Here is an 18,170-nt window from a genome sequence, read left to right as displayed (position 1 = left end):
TTGGGATACACGTGGATGTTGTTCTAGCCCTTGTGTCCACTCTGGCCTCTGCAAGCAAAAGCCCAGGCTTGGTACAGTGTTAGTGATTCTGTTGTTGCTCAGCCATGAACCCTTGGAGAGAAGGGCCCCATGATAATTAGCTGTGAGATCCAGAAGGAACTCACAGTCCACGGAGGGATGAAAGCAGATAGCCCAGGACCCCTATGTGGGTCAAGGTCAACCAGCACATGGGACAGAGTCCTTGCCTGGCCAACATGACAGCTGCTGGCTTACTGTACAAGTTAAGTGTCTTTTGTGTAAGTAACGGAAGCTGAGTGTCCATCAGTGGATGGATGAGCAACATAATGTGGGAGATAAAATGCCACAGACTCTCACTCAGTTCTGTGAGGGAATGAAGGTCAGTCAGAGGCTGCCACAGGGGTGATCCTGGAAGGAGCCAGGTTCTGAAAAATTCAGCCAGTCCTAGAAGGACTGACACTTGTATGAGGTGTTGGAGTTGTCAGATTCCTGAGATAGAAGCAGAATCCTGGTTACTGAAGTTTGAGGGGGTGGCTAATGTTTAGTGGTTACAGAGCTTCAGTTTGGGATGATTCTAGAGAGGAGGAATGGATGTGATGGCTGCACAACAATGGTCATGTACTAAATTAAGCACTTAAAAATGGTTAAGATGGTGACTTTTTATTTTTTTGCTGTGTATGTAGATGGACTTGGGCCATGGGACCACAGGTTCCTGTGTGACTCATGTAGCCACTGGGGGAAGTTATGGATACTTCCTAGATTCCAGTTCATGTGCAGTCTTTGCAAGGATGGCTTCACCAAGTGTTTTTGTTCCACTTTGTTATCTAGCATTATTGCCTGGTTTTTGTGTTGCCTTCCCCACAGCATGTTGGGAGAATGCTGAATTTCATCTGAGTCTGCTTCCAGCTGTTGAGTACAACAGCAGACAGGTGGTTATGTGTGTGTGTGTGTGTTGGGGGGGAGGGCATTTGCAATGATTATACATTTCCTTCACCTTCACAAGAGACAAAGTTAAGAATCAAGTTGGCAAATAAAAGGGTTTGATTTATAGCAAGTTTGTGATTTGGACTAAGAGTCTTTCCCCAGCCAATGCCCTGTATCTTCCCTGCGATGTTTTACATGGGAGCCAGAGAATGGAGTCTCTTCCTTAGTTCTCCGTCCTCTGCCAGCCAAGGGGAGACCAAATATGGGCAGAGCTAGAAAACTGCCACAGAGGCAACAATGTGAGTATTCCCACCCTGGCCTTCAAGAAACAGCTAAGATAAAAAAAAAAAAAAAAAAAAAAAAGAAAAGAGAAGAAGAAAATTACATCCAGAAAAGGAATGAGGATGGATAGCAAAAATCAGGACATCCATAGGGCTTACCTGGGTAAGACTCCTAGGCCAGAGCAGATCGTTCCTTAGAATGGCCATTGTGCTGGCATGTGCTGATAAGATGAAGACAGAGCAAAGAGGAGGTGTGAAAGACGATGTTTTGGTGTTAAGAATGGGGGCTGCATTGTGGTGAAGTGGGTTAAGCTGGTATCCCATATCTGAGTGCCGGTTTGAGTCCTGATTTGAGCCAGCTCCCTGCTACTGTCCCTAGGAAGGCAGCAAAAATACAGTTCAAGTACTGAGCCCCTGACACCCCTGTGGGAGATCTGGCTGGAGATCCTGGCTCCTGGGCTTTGGCCTGGGCTAGCCCTGAGTATTGCGGCCACTTGGGGAGTGAGTTACCTAATGGAAAAATCTCTCTCCCTCTGTCGTTCCCCCTGTTTGTGTTGTTCGGTCTTTCAAATAAATACATCTTTAAGAAAATAGAAAATATTCAAAATGCTTTTATTTTGATCACTGGCCTGTTTCAATGTGATTGTGTTGCCTCCGACTGAGAGGCTGCCTATGTTGGTGCAGGTTTACCCCTTTCCATCTCCAAACCCAAGGCTGAGCCTCCCAGGGGAGGAGGGGCTGGGCCAGGGCTGGGGCTGGTTGCTTTTTCATCAGATGGTTTTAACTTCAGGCCAGGGTACTGGGAGGCAGCAGAGGCAGGTCAGGATCCTGGAGGTACTCTTGGACCCAGTTGTCTTCGAAGTTGGTGCAGACCTCACGGTTCTTTATGGTGACGAAACTGTGGGGGCAGAGTTAGCGGTCATGGCTGCGGGCTGGGCTGAAGTCCAATCCATGGGCTCCCTTTGGCTGCCTTTTATTCTTTATAGATGCTCACCCCCCCCATTCCACGCCACTCCTGGCCTCCAGACCTCACCAGCCTGTCCCTACTCAGTCTGGATTCTCATGTGTACGTCACCATTTATTGGGCCACCCAGCCTAGAGTGGCAAAATCAAGAACCAAACCCAGGCACGTGTGATTTTCAGCCCAGACCCTTAGCCAGTACTCCATGGCTTGTAGAGTGGAGACCCCTTTGCCCAAGCCATCCTGTCCCTGCCCCAGGTGTCTCTTCTTGCCTACACACTGATAGGTGCTCACATGATTGCTGGTGGGTGGCATCTGAATGCATTCCGGTAGCCTTTCAGCAGTCTCCTTGGCAGTATTCTCTTATAGAAGTTCAGACAGCAGTCAGCTGACAGGTTTATCCCAATAGGCATTCTGGCAATCACCTCTTTGTGCTCTGAGCCAGGGAAGCAGAGAGGAAAACCGTGGCTGCCTCCCTCTGTCTCCCGTCAGTTGTACTCCTCAGGTGAACAAGGACTGCTGACGCTGAGATGGGCAACAGGGGAAGCAAGCAAGAGAGACTCCTCTGGATTCACACATGTAGAGCCTTCAGCCTCTGGACCATCCCCAGGGAGAAGTATCTTGGTTATGCTCTTCAGCTGATGACCCCGGGGGAGGCAGCTGACTCACCCTTTTGTGTCCTTTTGGACTTGGTTTCATGGACCTGTGTTGTTGAGTTCTTGTTTCATATGGAAGACCCAACCAGGCCCCTCGAGTGGCTCACAGACTGGTCCAGGCACAAAAAGAAGGTGAAAGGCTGAGCACAACCACAGGACAGGGACCAGGAGAGAGCAGCCCTGGGCACCAGCAACAGCGGAAACAGAATATACCACGCCCAGCCTGGCCCCAGCACGTGAGGAAGCCCCGAAGCAGGCCAGTGACTTAGCTGCTTTCAACAGAGGGCTTGTGGCTTCTGGAAGAAGGGGTGTGGGGAGGCCAGGAAGGGAGGGACATGCAGCATTCTTGGGGAGCACAGAGCAGTCTGGGAGGCTGGAATGAAGGGGAGAGGAAAAGAAAGGGAGCACCAGGCCGCATCACACAGCTGTGTGTGGGAGGGAGCCGGGGGTGTCTGGCCTTCCTGCTAGAGGTATGGAGGGTTGTCAGAGAGGAGGGGAAGAAGGAAGTACAAGGCAAGATGAAGGAGTTAGACTTGCAGCTCAGACTGCGTGAGTTCGAATCCCAGTTACAGTCTCAATCGTGGGCACATTTCTTAATTCGTTTGGACTTTGGCTTGCTTAGCCAGTACATGGGGATGGAGAGAAATTCCTTGGGTCCTAGTGAAGAGGAGGAGAGGAGCTGCTGACAGAGCCCCAGGCTCAGAGCTGCCGACCCTGGTTACAGCTGAGAGCCAACACTTATGCTGCTTGTGCTTCTGTCATGGACATTGCCCCTGTTTTCCCTTCTCTCGGTGCGTGCAGCAACTGGCCTTGGTTGGTTGTTGTTACTCCTCTGACTGCTCATCAGTTAGGAGGACCACTTGGGAGGCCAGGCCAGAGGCCTCCCCCAGGCCCGGTGTGTGCCATCTGGAGAGCAGTGTGTGGCTGTCCCATTTCCTCTCCCTGGAAGCCTAAATGCTCTCCCTGGGTCTGATCTCCCAGAAGGCAATTCTGGCTCCTTCACCCACTAGGTGCACACAGGTCCCCAGTACTCATGTTTACATCCCAGGTTCATCAAGCAAAGTTTAAAAAGACCTACGTTGCACTGAGAGTTTGTGCATGGCTTGCCTGGCACATATGACCCTCACTCCCTAGAGTTTATGCAGGCAGAAGAAGACCAGACTCCATGTTGAGGGCAGTGTAAAGGGGGCAGGAAGGGCTAGAGCAGGTCAAGGGGTATTTGTGGGAGGAACAAGTATATTCATACCTCCCATAGTTATCAGGGCCTCATAGTTACTGGGAGAAAGAGAGAGTGGATTCCAGCTAAATGAATCCAGTTCTCTACCACCCCTCTACCCCCACCTCCAGGTCCTATCCACATCTTTCCTTGTTCTGGAGGCTTCACATAACCTCCTCTTGGAGTGGACAACAGGACCACAGGGCTCCGGGTCACCTACCTGGTCAAGCTTCCTGTCACTACCCAGCCCCAGAAGGATCTAGACTAGGTGCAGCTCAGAGACCCCAAAGACAGTTGCTGTGCAGGAAGGGGAGAGAGACTCTTGGGGTGTAAGGCCAGTACTTGCAAGGGTTCCTGGTGTCACTTCTCTGCCACCTGCCCATTCCCCTTTCTGTGTCCTGTTCTCAGGGACAAACTGACTTACTTGGCTGGCTGCAGAGAACTCGAGTGGTGAGGAGGAGGACAAGGAGGCAGAGGGTGGGCATGGAGACCTTCATCTTCTCAGTGGGCTGGAACAGATTCAGGGAGAGCTGAGCGGGGAGAGCTGAGCTGCTGCTGGTCCTCTGTCCTGGGCTGAGGACTGTGAATGCTTTAGAGGTGATGGAGGAGGAGAGACAAAGGGAAAGGGTGGGGGCAGGGTGTTGGCTGTGAGGGAGGGCAGGACAGGGCAGGGCAGGGCAGGATGGCCTGGTGTAGGGCTGGGTTTAGTAAGCTTGGAATTCCCATGCAAGAATGCGTTGGAGAAGGAATGTGTGGTGAACATGCCAGCTGTCTTGCATACTCCATCTTCTTTTTTGTGCTCATTTTCATTTTATTCGAAAGTTCAAGGGAAATAGACTATAAAGAGACCTTCCGTCAGCTGGTTCACTCTCTCAATGCCTGCAACAGCCAGGGCTAGGCCAGGCACAAGCTGGAAAGCCTGAAAGCCCATCACATCTCACACATTCATGGCAAGGACCCGAGTCCTTGAGCCTTCACCCACTGCCTCACCAGGTACATATTGGCAGAAAGCTTGTTTAGAAGCAAAGTATGGGATGATGGCGCCACAGCTTACTCCGTCTTTCTTAACCTTCATGGTAGTGAAGTAGCAGTTTAAAAAAAAAATATTTTGGGCCCGGCACGGTAGCCTAGCAGCTAAAGTCCTTGCCTTGCACGCACTGAGATCCCATTTGGGTGCTCTTTCTAATCCTGGCAGCCCCGCTTCCCATCCAGCTTCCTGCTTGTGGCCTGGGAAAGCAGTCGCGGACAGCCCAAAGCTTTGGGACCTTGCACCTGGGTGAGAGACCCGGAAGAGGGTCCAGTCTCCTGGCTTCAGATCAGTGCAGCTCCAGTTGTTGCGGCCGTTTGGGGAGTGAATCAATGGATAGAAGATCTTCCTCTCTGTCTCTCTTCCTCTCTGTATATATGACTTTCCAATGAAAATAAAATAAATCTGAAAGGGTTCATTTTACTTATTTGAAAAGCATAGTGACAGAGGGAGAGAATCTTTCACCCACTGGTTCATTTCCCAAAGGACTGCAAAGACTGGAACTTGTCAGATTGAAGCCAGGAATCTGGAATTCCATTCAGATCTTCCACGTGTGTGGCAGGGGCCAAAATACTTGGGCTGTCTCTTGCTGGATAGCAGGGAGCTGGATTGAAAGGAAAGCAACTGGGACTTGAATTGGAATGCTAGAGTCGCAAGTGATAGCTTAACCTACTGTGCCACAATGCAGGTCCCTGAAGTAGAAATTTTTACTGCATTGAGGCCTTCAGAGGTTTTGAGAGGCTAAGTATGTTGTCTGAGGTCCCAGGGATAGAAGGCAGATGGGCATCTTCAAAAACCACATTTCTTTGATTGTGACATGTTAGTATCTACCACCCCTGCGCTGGGGAAGGAAGAAGGATTTGATGGCTCCAGTTTCCCCCAAATGACTGGTCTTTAGGAGAGTAATATAAAGTAGGATTAGAGGACATAGACTGAGCCAGGGTAGGGTTCAGTGACCCCTGAGAAGGATGACCCTCTTTCCCTAGCCCAAGGCCTCCTGTTTGAGCCCACATATTCTTCTGTCACAGGTTATGCTAATAATACTCTATCTGTTGCTGAGGTGCTTGGCTAATTTGTTGGTGCTGCATTTGGACCTGGACTCAACGCCCCGAAGCACAGGTCTATCTAAACCTGCTGCAGTGGCCAACCCTGACCAGGAGAGAGCGCTCCTTCTGCATGTCTCACCAACCGCCTCTGTAGTCCTTAGTGCCAGCTTCTGCCCTCTGTCCCAGGCTCCTGCTGGATCTACCCCATAGGGCCTGGTTCCAGGTTGAAGGCAGCATTCAAGGAAGAGATGGAGGAGCAGAGGCTTTGGAGTTGGTGGGCTGTGAACTTTACTGATATAGAGGAAGTTTTAGTAGGTGAGAGCAAAGTGGGGTAGGGGAAGGGTAGGAAACACGCAGGTGCTCTGGGCTGGCTGCTTGGTGTGACTTCACCACCACAAGCTGGTAAATGTGTAATGCAGCTAGTGCTGATTAAGGCATCACTTTTTGTGAGACTAGGGAGGGGACAGCTTTGTGCACCTCCTTGGCCTCTGCTAGTTGAAGGTAAGTCAGGTAGAGTTTTGGCAATTTCTTTACCCTGCAGTCCCTCTCTTGGCCCTTGCTGTGGCCTCGACAATGAACGGCTGAAGGCCAGGAAAGGGTGGTCACAGTTCCCATGTTGTATATACCCTTACTCAAGCACACAGAGCTCTTCACAGAGGCTAGCTGATGGTTTCCAGGGCCTATTCTTGGAGCAGATGCCTCCTCTTTATTCCTGTATTCTCTCTCCTCCCTCTCTCCCTTCTATCCATCCATCCATCCATCTTTCCACCCATCCATGCATCCATCCATCCATGTGGTATGGGCCAGGCTTTCTGCTAAGCCTTGGCTGGGGGGGACACATTATTGTGCAAAACATTGTAGTCCAGCCTGGTATATGTAAGTAGAGGGGAAAGGATTGGATCGAATGTGTCCCTCAGTGATTCCTACCTTAGACAGCAGTGAAAAATGTTGGGGAAAGCATAGACAAGAGGATTGTGGAGCTTGTGTGCCATGCAGAGCCTTTATGAAGCTTTACCTGTAAAGGCAGGTGGTGGTTCTTACTTTTACACTTGTTGTGCAGTTTAAACAAGGTAAGGCACATGGATTGCTTAGCAGAATGAATGAAAGGTCAGCAGCACTGAAGAAAATGGGATTTGTCATCTGGTTGCTGAGGAAACGGGCTTTACATCGAGTTTCCTCAGTTTTCTCAGTTTTGGCTCAGCTTTTCAAGGTCTCCATCACAGGCCAACCTTGTTTTTCACACTAGGCTTTGGCAAAACCTGGCAAAGCAGGGCTTGATGCTCAGGGCACCATACCCAGGCTGGGCTCACTGCCATCCTCAGTCCACTGCCAGCGAATAAACTCAGTGAGGTGCACAAGGGCAAAAAAGGACATGCGTAGTCTTTAATTCAAGGCAGAGCAATTCCTGGCATAGGGCTACAGTGGGGGGGGGGGGGATGGGCTACAGAGGGGTGTCTGAACTGTGCCTTCTCCACACATTGGGTCACTCACTTCTCCTCCAGGTCCTTGATGTAGTCCTGTACCCAGCCATCCTGGGGGTTGGCACAGATGGGGTAGCCTTTTTTGGTGATGAAGCTGAGAAATGAGAAGAAAAATGATTACTTATTGAGGGCCAGCATCTGGCAAGAGAATTTGTCCTAGCTCCCTCCCAAACACACCACCACACCTGGCAGTCTCCCCTGACTTAGTCAGAAGTGCCTTGCTGAGATGTGCTTTCCAACCCCTAGGATCCCTGGACTTGCCATGGCTCCCTAATTTTTCCTGCATATTCTTGCCTTCGTCTCCCACCCTGTGACACCTCTCCAGCTGTGCGGCCAGCTTCTGTGTGCTCCCTGCATGCCCCTGCCCTGATGTTCCCTCCTCTTCCAGTGCAATGTGTGGGTGCTACCTACACAACTCCAGGCTTGGAGCACTCACTGCTGGTCTCATAGTAATCCACGATCCGGTGATGGGGGACAGCATGGGAGATGTAGAAGAAGCAGCACTCAGCAGGGTGGTAGGGGCCTCCTGTAGAGCAAGCGTGTGGGACACTGAGGCGAGGCCCCTGGTGAAAGACATGATTGCTGGCTGCTTCTGCTACCCTGGAGTGCCTCAGAGAGGAGAGGCAATGGGAGACCTGCCCCAGAGAGGTGTTAGAGGAACTGAGTCCTCTTTTCTCTCTCACTCTATAGTTTTGCTTCATCGGTAATCACCCATGGGAAATGCTGGGGACTTCCAATTCCATAGTCCAAGAGCAGCCCTCAGTGAGCATGTGGCATCCTGGGGTGTGGAGGGACAGCTTACACAGGAGGCTACCAATAGGCTCAAAGTCATGCAACCTGCACTGTTTGCATGGAATTCCAGTGGAGACAGGGGTACTTGGGCATGCACATCCAGCCACTCCCAGTCCCCTAACCTGCTTGTGTCCCTGCGGCACCCACAGCAGCCAGAAGGAGGGATGGATCCTTGCCTCCACCAGCCTCCACCCCAGGCGATGGCCATGAAGTCAGGGCATCCAAGTTCTAAGGTGACCTTACCCTCACAGGCTGTGACTGATTCACTTTTTAAATTTGTCTTCTCTGTCCTCTACAAATGAGGGCCTTGGGATTAGGTCAGTGGGACACTGGGGGCAATAGGGACTGGCCCTGAGATCCTGCTGCCTTTAAGAGCTAGTCCCTGGGGGTCTGCAACCCATTCAGGCCTTTTTCCTGTTTTGGGCATCCAGTTTCTGTGGAAGATTTTGCTCAAAGAAAAGACACTGTGGCCTTAGATGTCAGGTTAGCTGATTTTCCAGCTGTTTCCTGACTGACATTTTGTTAGCTTTTCAGGGATATAAGAGAGACAGTGGTGTCACTTGACCTTGGAGGGTAGAGGGAGCAGGAGAGGCCATCGCGGGCGAAGTGCCTTGTATAGATGTGCAGCCTATGTGTCCAAGCTGGACAAAAGTGTGGGTATGCGTTGTTATGGCTGTGAGGGTGGCCTTGGCTAGCAAGGGCAAAGATGGTTCTGTTATCCAGCACTGCCCTCACCGTTCAAAGATGGGATCCAGAGACCCCCTGGACACTCCTGGTTCACTCTTCTGAACTGACCAACAATGTACTAGAGAGACAGATCAGATCTCCAGTAACTTTAGACCAAGATACTATTCTTACCACTTTCTGGACAGGAAGTGGGATGAAGTGGAAGGGAGAGGCAGTGTATTCTCAAAAGCACTTGGAAGAAGACTACCCAGGCAAGGTCCTGGGGTAGTTACCCTCCCAGGGTGCTGGTAGTTCTGGGGACCACAGGCTCGGCCCACATCTTAGGAGGCCTAGAGGCCAGGGCCTGAGATTCTACAAGCACTGCTCCTCTCCCCACCTTACCTCAGAGAGAGAGAGAAAGAGAGAGAGAGATGCATGGAACTGGGAGGCCAGCTGACCCTGATACATGGCCTTGTGGGAAAGGGACGCTGTTCCCGGGGAGGGTGGGGATGTAACTGATTTCAGAAGCCAGACCTACCCCTGGAGCCTCCCCTCTTGTTCCTCAGCCACCCCATTCCTGTTTGTCTCCCCCTGGAGACGAGGCTAGAAGGAGACAGGGCATCACACTCACGTGCAGAGATCTCAGCCTTGTTGCCGAGGACATTGGGGGTGATGATGATGAGGAGGAAGAGGGAGGTGGCATCCATGGAGTCCTTCGTCCTGCAGGAGCTTCTGCTGGACAGCTGGCCTGCCAGGGGGCTTCTGAGGCTCCCTGGGTAAGGATGTGCTGAGGTCATTGAGATCAAAGTCACGTTTTTTAATTAAAAAAATAAAGGAACTATGATTTTGAAGGAAGTGGACAGCTCAGCAATTTCACATCCTGAACACTTGTTGAGGTGGCACAAAGGAAGCATGGGAAGCCAGGACTGCAGGGAGGAAGCCAGCACCCGTCCTGATTCTTGGGGTGGACCAGTTTAACTGCTTTACTATCAGCTCTTCTCGGGGTGCAGTCCACGCTGATGAGGGGAGTTGGCAGACACTGGCTCAGACTAGCAAAAGCACTCGAGGCGGGGCCTCAGAGCAAGGCTGTGAGGGCTGTGGAGGTTTGGGGTTTGCTAATCTTGAAGCCAGAGAGCCTTTTGGATGAAGGGAAGAGCTCCAGAGTTCCTCTAGTCAGCTCACATTAGTTAGGGCCAGGGAATCTTCCCTGAAACTCTCAGGCAGAACCCACAGCTCCCAACCTCACCCCCAACTCCTTATTTCCACACCCTGGGGGTGGTGGTGGTGAGGAAGTGCTGTGATTCACAAACTCAGGGGTTTTGTGAGATAAAAAAGGAAACATTTATTCTGCTAAGGGACATGTGGATATTTCAACATCATTCACAGGCCATACACAATGATCTGCTTAAACATTAGCCTATTAGAGAGAGGTATTGAGTTTTGAGTCTTGCCTATGTTTGTTGGACCAGACCTAATGATAATTATATGACAAATTAAGGTGTGTGAGCCAGGTGTTCCAACTGCTGTTCTAAGTGCTGTCTGGATGTTACTAGACTATCTCGTCTTAAAACTGCAGGTGAGGGGGCCCGGTGGCGTGGCCTAACAGCTAAAGTCCTCGCCTTGAACCCGCCGGGATCCCATATGGGTGCCGGTTCTAATCCCGGCAGCTCCACTTCCCATCCAGCTCCCTGCTTATGGCCTGGGAAAACAGTTGAAGACGACCCAAAGACTTGGGAGACCGTGTGGGAGACCTGGAGGAGGTTCCAGGTTCCCGGCTTTGGATCAGTGCAGCACCGGCTGTTGTGGCTCACTTGGGGAGTGAATCATCGGCTGGAAGATCTTCCTCTCTGTCTCTCCTCCTCTCTGTATATTTGACTGTAATAAAATAAATAAATCTTTAAAAAAAAACTGCAGGTGAGGAAGCGGAGGTTAGGAAGCAAAGCCCACACTGTGACAGCAGACTTGTCATGTTCATGGAGAGATGGAGTTCAAGCTCCAGTGGTGTGGCTCCCCACTTTGTGCTCTTAATGAACCTTATGCTATAAAGGAACATGGGAACCCCCAGCTACGCTCTCCAGGGAAGACCTGGCTGGTGTGGGCTCTAGGCCATCTGTAGAGTTGTCTCTTTCTGAGTTCAGGTCGGGAATGTCTTGGGGACCCTCTCTTGCTTTCTAATTTGTGTCCCAGAGAAGCCTGCTGGGCATCTGGGGCCAACTAGTAGGCTTTGCTGACTAGGGCTGGCTTGGAGATCATCCATGAGGGAAACCATTTCGAGGCCTCATCCAAGCACATGGCAAGGTGGAGCCCTGATGGATGTACACTGTGCACATCTTGTGTACAGTGCATAGGAATGTAGTGTTTGTGGGGGAGGACTTGTCTATGCATGCATTCAGGAACCACAGCTTTTATCTTTTGGCGCCTCCAGTTTTAGTGCAAGGCCTTCCTTCACCTTAGCAGACAACTTCATCTGTCAAAAAGTCTTTTCTTTTGAAGACAACACTCACTCAAAGTTTAGTAGTACGGTTTTCTTTTCCTGTTGGAATTCAAGTAAATGATGTTCTTTAGATGTGTATTAGATATATCACTTTAAAGCAGAATAAAGAAGAATTCATTTTTTTTAAAGAGTAATCTGGATCCCTCAGGAGGTGAGAGAGTCAAAGAGTCCTTAAGCAAGTGCCATTGTTCCCTGGTCTTTGCCCAGCACTTCAGGTTTGTCGTGTACTCCTGAACTTTCTTGTTGCTATGGTCAGCACATTCTTGTTGTCCCCTCTTGGTGAAAGGAGGGACAGTTTACAGACTTAGATGAGTCCGGCATGAAGGAGCACCTCTCAGGATGTTGATGGTGGGACTTGCGTTTACACCCACGCACCAGGTGCTCCCCTCAGTCTCCCAATTCTCCAGTACATAGTGGGTGAGCTTTGCACTTACATGACAGCTGCCAGGGAGCACTTACATGACAGCTGCCAGGGAGCACTGACTGCTGGTTTCAAAATCTCTGGTGTTGATGCACTGGATGCTTTGTGTGAAGTAGGAGAAGCATTATTCAGTAGAATGGTGAAAGCCTATAAGTGGATAAAGTGCCACTTAGTGGCCAAATTTGTTTCTCAAGAAGCCTCTCCAGGTGACTGTTCAGATTATGTCCTTACCCTGTGTGTGCATTTGCTGGGCTTTCCTTGCTTCTGACCTATCCCAGATCAGGACCTGAGACATTTTCCCAAAAGGGAAGTGTACAGACCATAGAGCTACTCACCCTTCCCTCTTACAGGCATCTGGAGGAGTGGTGGCCCTCATGATCCTCCCTGATGTGCCATGTTCCCTCTGGGCCAGCCTGTCATTCCTGTTCTATACGTAGGGTGAATGGAGCCAGAGTGCAGATCTGTACCCACCCACTACCACCATCACTTACTGTGGATTCTGGTCCCAAAAGACCCATGCATCTCCATGGTGAGCTCTCTTGTCTCTGCATTTGGAAGAAAGAGACAGGACTTGGGGAGAACTTGGTGGGAGGCAGCAATGTCTCAGTCTGCACTCATCTCACCCCTAGCCTGAGGCCGAGAGGCTCTGGACCTGTGGTTCCTATACCTGCTTCAAAGCCCTTTTCCTCCACATCGTTTTGTGCTGCTGGGGATCTGAGAGTCTTCGGGGACCTTTGGATCATATTTGTGAGATGAAAGCCTTGTGTTGACCCTGAAACGTAAGATGCAGACTCTAAATCATGCAGGAATATGCTATTGGGATGTCAGCAGTATGTGGTGTAGTTCAGGGTATTATGCATAGATAAGGATTTTGACAACATAGTGTCATCAGCAAATGTCAGCCAGAGAGAAGTGAGGTTGTTTTCTGTCTTTCTTTATTCCAGATCCTGTGAAACTTTGCTCAGGTTTGCTGTAGGAATATTGCTTTGTTGGACTGAAATGTGCTTCCAGGACCCAGTCAAGGATGAGTATTATCCAGGTATATATGAACTTTGTTTAAAAATTATGTTTAGATGTTATAGAGAAAATACATAAATAATTTTCTACTTTAATCATTTGCACATATACAGTTCTGGAATATTCAATGCATTTAAATGTCAGATAACTATTACTACTAAATGTCTATAACTATGGCATTCAAAGAACTTTCTTCACTTTGCAATGTTGAAACTGCCAGTAGTAGCCAGTAGCTGTCTGTCCTTTTCCTTCCTGTTGGTCTCAGCACTATGTATCCTGTCTGTGAATTGGCTACTCTAAGTCACTCAGGTGAGTGGGATCATACAGTTGTGTTCATCTGTGAGTGGCTTCTCTCCCTTAGTGTGATGTCCTCAGTGTTCATCTGTCTTGTAGCTTGTAGTGGCTGTCGTTGCTCTTAGGCTGAGTGTGAGCCCATTGCATGCGTGCCTCACATGTTGCTTGTCTGTCCATCTATTGGGACATTTGAGTTGCTTTTGTCTTTCACAAATCATGCTCCTGTGAACATGGATGCACAAAAATCTCATGTACTTTTGATTCATTTTTTTGAAACAGTACCTCTAAAAATTTATTACTTCTGTTTAGTTGAATGTCACAGAGAAATGTAGAGGCATAGAAAGTTGTGTATCTGCTGATTATTTCCCACAATGCATATAAAACAACTTAGAACCGACTGGGACAAAAGCAGGAGCCTTAAATTTAATCCAGGTCTCCAAAAGTGTGGGACCCAAGTACTTGATCTATCACCTGCTGCTTCCCACAGTATGCATTACCAGGAATGTTAATAATTGGAAGTAGAGCCAAGACTTGAACCCAGGCACTTGGTAGGTGATTCAACTGTTCTAAGTAACATCTGGATGTCACCAATGACCCACTCTGGTGCAATTTCAATTCTCTTGATTATAATCGAGATGTGGGATTTCTGGATTATATCATATTAAGTTTTTGAAACCTAAAAAATTCTGCATTTTAACATTCATCTGGAATCAAAATGCATCATAAGGTTTGTGTAAAGTATGGAAATCCTGCATATTAATATAATATTAATTCATTCTTCAGTAATAACCATTGGGTGACAGCCAGGACTCCAAGGCCAGGGCACATGCAATTACCTGCTAATCAGTAATACATTCCTACTACATTTCTATTTCTATATCTTATCTATCACTTAATGAGAAAAATAGGTCACAAGGGATAAGACATAAAGAACCAAGACAAAAGTTTCAAATATTAAATCCCTCTACAGCTACAGACTCTACAACCCCATAAAAATCAAAAAATAATTAAAAGCATATTTCTATATGATTAATAAAAACGTCCTTTAGTTCCTCTAGCCAAAAATTACGAAAGCGGCTAAAACATTTATTTTCTATGCTCCAAAGAAATTGTAATGACAGGTTAGCCTTTGAGGTCACAGTCACAGTAACTATGTTTATTGCCATAGTAGTTTCAGCTCATACTCCCATAACTTTCACTATTTTTTAGGATACTTATCAAGCTCTTTCCCAGAAGACATGCTGCATGTCTGGGCCAGCTTCCTGAGCAATGGTTAGGCACACAATAAGGTGTCCAGAAATGACATGGGCTTAATTGTAGTCCTGTGTGCATTAATTCTCATAAACTGTTAAAGGCCCATTCACTAAGACATTATCAGTAACATTAACTCCCAAGCTCACATCCATTGCAAAAATCATCTCACAAGGGCAAACAATAATGCTTCAGTAGATTACAGAATTCTTTAATGGGGTAGTTGATTGTTCATGCAAAGGGAGTGAAACTGCATTGAGGTGGTTGGAGAGACATGCACTAGGCCTTGCCATACAGCTGGAAGCTCTTCATGGCCTTGCCAACATGGGATTTGTCCTCTTTATACCTCCGTGTCATCCACACCTACTGCATGGATCACAGAACCACTGGATGGTAGGATCTTGAGGAGGTAATACAAGGGCTTTAAAGGTTCAGATTGAAGCATCAGCCCTTATGGAATAACAGAGCTGAAGTAGTTAGTATTGATTATTGCTAAATATCACTCACAGGTGCACATTAAAGCTAGGGCTGGTGGCTTTCTTGCCAGGGCTGGATCACAGTACTCGCCAATGAGAGTCAAAACAGGATGGGTAATGTTAGGCTGGGCCATGGCGCTAACTAGCACGCAAGAGAACTGGGTCTGGTGGCAGATTCTGTGGGGGATGTGTGGGCCACCCCTGTGGTCTGCATTTTTAGCTGATTTGTTTGGAGTTGGGGGTGGTGACAGGCTTAGCTAGGAATGACCATGGTATCCTAAAACAATCATGAGCACTGGGGTAGGGTACAGGCTGTGTGGGGCAGGCTGACCCACAGTGTGCCTAAGATGGGGTTGCCGTGAGATAACTGGCTTGAATCTGCAAGTGCAAAAACAGGAGGATAGGAAGTGAACATTGGTTTTCTTGTTTAGTAAATAGAAGCAGAATCTAAAAGGACAAATTATGAGAAAGCAAGACTCTGCATGATATAATAACGGGTCCCATAGTAGGTGAATTAAAACATGGTATGACACAAGCTAATGAAATAGGAAAAAGAACTCTTTCCTGAAATGATAACTGAGGCTTCAATCTTAATTGCCTCAGTAGAACAGATAGATTTGTATCTAAGCTCTTTAAAGTTCAACTATCTTTTCAATTTTTTCAGTTTATTCCTTTTAACACCTAAGCAGAGTGAAACTGAAAATTCTTCATTACATGCCTTAATGTCATAACTAAAACAGAGCAATACATTGAAAAAGTTATTTTTACTTCACAGGCAGATTGGCAGAGACAGAAGGAGAGTCAGATACAGAGATATGTTCTCTCTGCTGGTTTACTCCCAAGATAGCTGCAATGGCCTGAGCTGAAGTGTCTGAAGCCAGGAGGCTTTTCCAGCTCTCTAGTGTGGATGCAGAAAACCAAGGACTTGGCAGATGCTCTACTGCCTCCCAGGCCATTACTAGACAGCTGGATTGTAAATGGAGCATCCAGGATACAAACCGGTGCCCATATGGGATGACATTGCCAGGAGTGGAGAAATAGCTTGCTAAACCACCAAGCTGTGCCCAGCAATATTTAAAATAGAATAATTCAAGGTATAAAATTCATAGGATGTTTGGGGCGAGAGCATGTTGGGAACTCCCATCTTCTCAATTAAATGTCTCTGTCCCTATGTCCTTGGATAGTGGATTGTGCCTCAGTTGTTTGTTTTAAAATATTTATTTATTTGAAAGGCAGAGTTACAGGAGATAGGGATAGAGAGAGAGATCTTGCATCTGCTGGTTTGCTCCCCAAATGGTTGTAGGCTTTGAGACTGGACCAGGGTGAAGCTGGGTTCCAGGGGCTTATGGGGCTTATTCAGGGTCCTCCATGGGGATGTAAGGGTCCAAGGATAGTGAACATCCTCTGCTGGTTTCTCAGGCATGTTAGCGGTTGGTATTGAGGTGATGCACATCTGTGTTGCAGCCTTGCAGATGCTGGTTTATCCAGATACCACAGTGTTCCTCTGGTTCTTCAGTGTCATCACACAGTCTTGAACTTTAGATTCTGCAGGGTTAGTGCAGACGAACTGTCCTCCTTTAGTGCGGAATCTGCGGAAAGAGGGAGAGGATTGGAGAGTGGGTTGTGAGCACAAATGCAGCGGGAGCTCATTTTTTAGGATTCCAGAGTCCTCGGTCAGCACATCCTGCTCTTCTGACTGTCTGACTCTTTGATAAGTGCCTTGTGATTTGTGGAAGTTCAATGCGCTGCTTTCTGCCTGCTGTGCAGCACCTCCCTCCTGCTGGCCCCTGCTCTCTGTTGGGAGTGTCTCTTCCTGGATGGTCTGCTGGCCTTTGGTCAGAAGAGCAGGTGCCTTTCACGTAACAGGATGTTGAGGGTGGGAATCATCAGGACAGCCACCCATCATGTGTTCTTCAGAGACTCTACAGACACTTATTCCCAGCATGAGGTGGGTGAGCTTATCACTTACATGACAGCTGGCTGGAGGCATTTACCATTGGTTTCAAAATAATCTTTCATGTTGCTGCACTGGATGCTTCGTTTGGTGTAGGTGAAACAGCAGACAGCAGAATATGTAGGTGAGTAATATATGATAGGCTTCTTGGTTTCTGCGTAAGGAAGAAAGAGACATACATGGTAGGGAAAGAACTTGCTGAGAGGCAGCCATATCTCAGTCTGTATTCACCCCCCTCTGAGCTACGAGGTTGTGGACCAGAAAACTAGGTCCTATCTTGGTCCTATACCTGCCTCCATTCCCTTTGTCCCACTAGAGACCTGAGAGTTTTCAGGGACCTTTGGAGCCTGTTTGCAAGATGAAAGTCTTCTGCTGTCTCTGCAATGTTAGACACAGACTGCACATCCTGCATGGATATGCTATTGGGTCATGTAGAGCATGTGATGCTGTGCACAGGTTAACGTTAATATAGATATCTGGATTCCACAGGACTCTGGAATCAAGATTTTTTTTTTTGTCAACACAGTGTAATCAGAAGCATTCAATACCTTCAGATGTCTGTACAACTATTACTACTATTACTACTGTGCATTCACAAAAAGTTTTTTGCCTTACAAGTTTGAAACTCTACCTGTATTAAATGCTAACTATCTGTTCTCCTCCCAGAGGCCTCAGCACTTTGTTACCTGTGTCTGTGAATTGGCTACTCTAAGTCACTCAGGTGAGTGGGATCATACAGTTGTGTTCATCTGTGAGTGGCTTCTCTCACTTAGTGTGATGTCCTCAGTGTTCATCTGTCTTGTAGCTTGTAGTGGCTGTCGTTGCTCTTAGGCTGAGTGTGAGCCCATTGCATGCGTGCCTCACATGTTGCTTGTCTGTCCATCTATTGGGACATTTGAGTTGCTTTTGTCTTTCACAAATCATGCTACTATGAACATGGATGCACAGAAAAATCTTCACACATATGTACTTTCAGTTCTATCTTTATGAAACAATTTGTTTCATAATGTATTGCTTCTTTTTATTTGAATGGCACAGAGAGTTACTGTCAGAGCCAGAGTGATTACCTCCCTGTCTGCTGGTTTGTTCCCCAGAGGCCTACAGCAGCTGGAATGGAGCTAGGCTGAAGGGAGGAGCCTTGACCTAAATGAAGCTCTCCACATGGGTAAGCACCCAAGTTCCTGACCCTCACCTG

At 48.1% G+C, this 18,170-nt stretch overlaps 1 protein-coding gene across 4 annotated transcripts; it reads right to left on the bottom strand.

Annotated features, from left to right (window-relative positions):
• Positions 1–1,382: 1,382 nt before the first annotated feature.
• Positions 1,383–9,865, bottom strand: LOC118759674 (C-C motif chemokine 14). Of its 4 annotated transcripts, none has more exons than XM_058675855.1 (4): positions 9,700–9,858; positions 8,022–8,136; positions 7,621–7,704; positions 1,383–1,444 (listed from the first exon to the last, which is right to left on the bottom strand). In XM_058675855.1, exons 1-4 carry the CDS (start codon positions 9,773–9,775, stop codon positions 1,396–1,398), a joined length of 324 nt encoding a protein of 107 aa, XP_058531838.1. In that variant the 5' UTR covers positions 9,776–9,858; the 3' UTR covers positions 1,383–1,395. The 4 variants fall into 4 exon arrangements, with proteins under 4 accessions (XP_058531838.1, XP_036352106.2, XP_058531839.1 ...); XM_058675856.1 differs by lacking the exon at positions 1,383–1,444 and adding an exon at positions 1,844–2,121 and having other exon boundaries at positions 8,018–8,136; positions 9,700–9,865; XM_058675854.1 differs by lacking the exon at positions 1,383–1,444 and adding an exon at positions 1,878–2,121.
• Positions 9,866–18,170: the final 8,305 nt, after the last annotated feature.

The sequence above is a fragment of the Ochotona princeps genome, chromosome 17, assembly GCF_030435755.1.
Source record: "Ochotona princeps isolate mOchPri1 chromosome 17, mOchPri1.hap1, whole genome shotgun sequence".
Classification (NCBI taxonomy): Eukaryota; Metazoa; Chordata; class Mammalia; order Lagomorpha; family Ochotonidae; genus Ochotona; species Ochotona princeps.
The sequence above is the reverse complement of the archived record's forward strand: the minus strand, read 5'-3'. Positions and strand labels throughout refer to the sequence as shown.

Excerpts from the sequence above, each read along its gene's own strand:
- LOC118759674 (XM_058675856.1), bottom strand. The coding sequence starts at position 9,771 with ATGCCACCTCCCTCTTCCTCCTCATCATCATCACCCCCAATGTCCTCG. Across the intron at positions 8,137-9,699 it reads CAAGGCTGAGATCTCTGCAC|GAGGCCCCTACCACCCTGCT; the intron begins GTGAGTGTGATG and ends CTTGCTCTACAG. Across the intron at positions 2,122-7,620 it reads ATCAAGGACCTGGAGGAGAA|TTTCGTCACCATAAAGAACC; the intron begins GTGAGTGACCCA and ends CTGCCCCCACAG.